The following is a 3,810-nucleotide window of genomic DNA, read 5'->3' as shown; positions in this document are numbered from 1 at the left end:
ATTTTTTATGTATTTTATTAGTGTTTTATTAGTATTTAAAGTTTTGAAGGTAAGAATGACTTGAAAGAAATGAAAAAAAAAAAATGCAAAGTGGAGAATTCATGGCGACGCGTAAGCGTGAGAGGGAAGTCTACCAGCGTGAGAGGAAAGTCTACTAGGCGACGCGTATACGGTGACAAGCATTACGGGAGCCACGTCAGACTTTTCCGTTGGGTCTGACGGAGGAACCGATCCGTCCAACTTTTAAGAATGTCAGGAACTTAAAAAGTATTTTCAATGGTCAGGGACCAAAATGTCCGCAAAAAAAAGGTCAGAGACCTATTTGTCTTTTACTCTTATTTTTATTTTATAATATTTGACTAAATATACATATATATATATTCCTAAAATATTAGAGTTTTTTTTTTTAAAAAAAAGAGGAATCTAAGGCTACACTTATATAGAATAGTTATAGGTATATAATGTTGTTACGTTTCTAAAGTGATGTCATAACAAAGAAAAGTGTAGCTTATTCTTTTGAATTCTGGTAATCATTAGTGTTGAAAAGTGTAGTCTTTGGTTCTGAAGAGCATCACTTCAAAAGCGCACCTTATTTTCAAATATAAAAAACGTAGCCCTTGATACAAAAAAGCGTATTCTTTTAAAATAGGCAATGCTAATATAGGCATTTTCACTAAAGCGTCTCCAAAGTCTAAAAAATGTAGCCTTAGCTTAAGATATCATTTTTTTTTTGCTACATTTTTCAAGTGTACCTCAATGAGTGATTTTAAAAAAAAAAAAGAAATTATGAAGTTAATACTATATATTGAATGTAGAAATAGCCTAATAACAAAAGAAACTAAGCAAATTTATTGAGGAGAACTAATACTTAATCATGTCATATTAATGGTAGATGAGTTAACACATAATATAAACATTCTTTTGAAGAAAATCTCCTAAACTAAAGAGATTGGTAAAATACTGAAATGATATATATTTGATTCGGACTATCATTTTATTAATCTTTTCACTTTAGAGAAGTTTGATCCACATTCTTTTGAGTCAAGGTTCCCATCCAAGCTGGAGGCAGCATACCAGTTTGTTCTTCAACTGTCTTAAACAAAGGTGGCAGCATCTTATACAGACCGGCAACCTCCTTCAAAGCACTACCGCCATCACTGCCTTCGTCATTGCCATTAGTCCAAATGCTGATATTCGGCTTGAGTCCACGTACTGCGTCGCCATTAATCTTAGCAATCTCTTGATACATTCCACCCTCTATCATCAAGTAGTCCCTTAGAGCTGCATAGTTTCCTCCAACTGCTTCATGGAGTGTCTTTAGATATGCACCTTGGGCTTTCCCTAATGCCATAAGCCCCTCTGCCTCCTTCTTCTTCGCGTATAGCTGTGCATCGGCGGTTTGTTGGCGAGCGAAAAACTGTGCCTCTGCTAATTTCTTTTGTGCTTCAGCTTCTTTCTCCTTCTGGAAAAGAACTGCTTCTGCTTCTTTTTGTTTCTTGTATAGTTCCCAGTTGGCCTCTTGTGCCTATCAAATAATTTTACTTGTTATGGATCCATAAAGAGTAAAAGTAACTAGGATTTCATTCCGCATTTGTATATTGACACATCATGAGCAAAAGTGTTTGAATCAACTATCTAATATCGCAAAATTCACAGAAAACAAAAAGTATCTGATAAATTCAAAATGTTATCATGCAGTTATTATTGCAAAATTCAAGAATTGATGATAAGTTGCATTATTTTACTTTGTCCAATGGCCAATCTTAGAAATTCAGTGAGATTACATACTTCATGAGTAGAAATAGTATACAAGGATACTAATTAATAAGTTGTATAGTATAATTATAGATAATTATTTTTTAGTTAGTTAATATCATTACTTTTTATAGAAGGCTTAGGGTTTAGAGTTAGAATTTAAATTTTATATAAAAAATAATTTAAAAAAAGTTCTGAAGGCACTAACCTTGGTCTCATACTCAACGCTTGCCTTGGTAAGGTAATCAGCTCTAAGTTTCTCAGTCTTCGCCTTAGCATTCATCCTCTCAACCTCGCCCTGCAGCTCTGCCTCCCTCAAAGACACTGCCTTTGTAGTCTCCATTTCCGCCAACTTAGCCACCTTCGACCACTCCGCCTTCTTTCTTGCCAGCTCTGCATTTGCCTCTGCCACCTCTGCTTCCTTCAAGTTCTCGAACACCTTCACTGATGTCCTCACCTACAACACTCAAATAAACATGTTTCAAAACTATATCAATTTAAACTATGTATTTCTTTCATTAAAGAATAATGAAAATACAAAACATTATTTAATTACGTTGATCTCCTCCTTATCGCCCTCGCCTTTCTTCTGAGTGGCAATGATCTTCGTCTCAGCATCGATCTTGGCCGCATTCTGGAGCGTCTCGCCTTCCCTGAGCTTGGCACCAACCTCACCCTTCTTCTTGGCCTCAGCAACATCAACCTTGGCCTGATTTGCGGCCTCCATCTGAGTCTTCTTGCCCAAGTAAGAGAAGTACTCATGTCCCGGCACGTCCACCAGTTGCTTCACATTGGCATTGTAGATCAGCAGCCCAAACTGATTCAGTTCCAGCTGAACCTTCTCGAACACACCTTCAAGTAACGGTTACATGTATGTTAGTTTCAACTAGTTGATGTATGTTATTTCTATTACTCATAAGTTTTTAGAAGTTCACAATAAGGTGCAATCATAATTTTTCAGAAGTTCCAAGGTAATAGATATTGGCCAAAACATTAGTTCTCTAGCATTACTTTTAAAAAGGTGAAAACTAAACTTAGGTCGACTTCACGTGAAATTGATATCTCGAAGCTGTTAGATGAAAATTTAGTCAAATCAGTCAAATCATCTAACAGCTCTTAGCTATCAACTTTACGTGAAGTTGACTGCACCTGAGTTTCTACCTTAATAAGGCCTTTTAACCCCACTTTTTTTTTCTACTATAATCATAAATCAACTCTATGAAGTATGATACTATGATACATTGATACATATCTAACTATCTAAATATAATTTAAATTTAGATACATTGTTGATTTAAGAAAGTAAGTTGAAAGGCAGAGAAGGGGAAAAAAAAAGTTGGTTATTGATATTGCATACCTTGCTTGAACTCCTTGGTTCCCCTGAAGATCTGATCCATAGTCATAGAAGCTGCGAGAACACGCGTCTCGCCCTCAATGACTCCTTGGACCAGATCATTAACGTCGTTGGAGAGCTTATCATGGGACGAGAGGAGCTTGGCGTACTTTAGGAGACACTCGTGATCGTCAACACGTGGACCAATTGTGAACACCGAAGGAAGCTTGAAAGGGAGCTTCTCGGCGCTCATGGCTTGGAGCTCGAACGTGTAGTTTACCGGAGAAAGGTCCAAGGTGGTGCATGATTGCCATGGCAATACCCATGCTTTCTTCGCAAGCTTCACGTCTTTGATCCCTGCACCTGTTATTACCAGGTATTCCGATGCATTCGCTACCTTGAACTTCATCAGTTCTAGATTTTGTTGTAGTGCATTGATCTATGACCTATGAGAGAGTATGAGAGAGATGGAGGAAGCTTAATTAAGATAGAAGAATTGGAGTGAGTGAACGAATGATTAATGTGTACAAGACAGAAGAAATAGTCAAATTTATCGCGTTTAAGATTAACAATTTTATCGTTGATTTTTTTTTTTAGAAACGGTTGGTTGAGATTTTTAAGATATTTGTATGTACTTTATATTTAAAAAAAATATTTTTGATTTAAAACTTGAGTTATTTTGAGATTTTTTATTTTCAAAGTTTTTTTTTTTAGTTTATACT

At 36.1% G+C, this 3,810-nt stretch overlaps 1 protein-coding gene across 1 annotated transcript; it reads right to left on the bottom strand.

Annotated features, from left to right (window-relative positions):
- On the bottom strand, positions 1,007 to 3,532 carry LOC107611713 (flotillin-like protein 4). Its single transcript, XM_016313611.2, has 4 exons — positions 3,113 to 3,532; positions 2,312 to 2,607; positions 1,964 to 2,212; positions 1,007 to 1,525 (listed from the first exon to the last, which is right to left on the bottom strand). The coding sequence occupies exons 1-4, from the start codon at positions 3,495 to 3,497 to the stop codon at positions 1,007 to 1,009; spliced, it is 1,449 nt and encodes a 482-aa protein (XP_016169097.1). The 5' UTR covers positions 3,498 to 3,532.

This window comes from Arachis ipaensis, chromosome B08 (assembly GCF_000816755.2).
Source record: "Arachis ipaensis cultivar K30076 chromosome B08, Araip1.1, whole genome shotgun sequence".
Lineage (NCBI taxonomy): Eukaryota > Viridiplantae > Streptophyta > Magnoliopsida > Fabales > Fabaceae > Arachis > Arachis ipaensis.
The sequence above is the reverse complement of the archived record's forward strand: the minus strand, read 5'-3'. Positions and strand labels throughout refer to the sequence as shown.

Bases quoted from the DNA above. Each gene is read 5' to 3' on its own strand.
- LOC107611713 (XM_016313611.2), bottom strand. From the start codon at position 3,497: ATGAAGTTCAAGGTAGCGAATGCATCGGAATACCTGGTAATAACAGGT. The intron at 2,213-2,311 runs GTAATTAAATAA...TGAGTGTTGTAG, and splicing joins GCGATAAGGAGGAGATCAAC to GTGAGGACATCAGTGAAGGT. The intron at 1,526-1,963 runs GTTAGTGCCTTC...ATTATTTGATAG, and splicing joins GCGTTGAGTATGAGACCAAG to GCACAAGAGGCCAACTGGGA.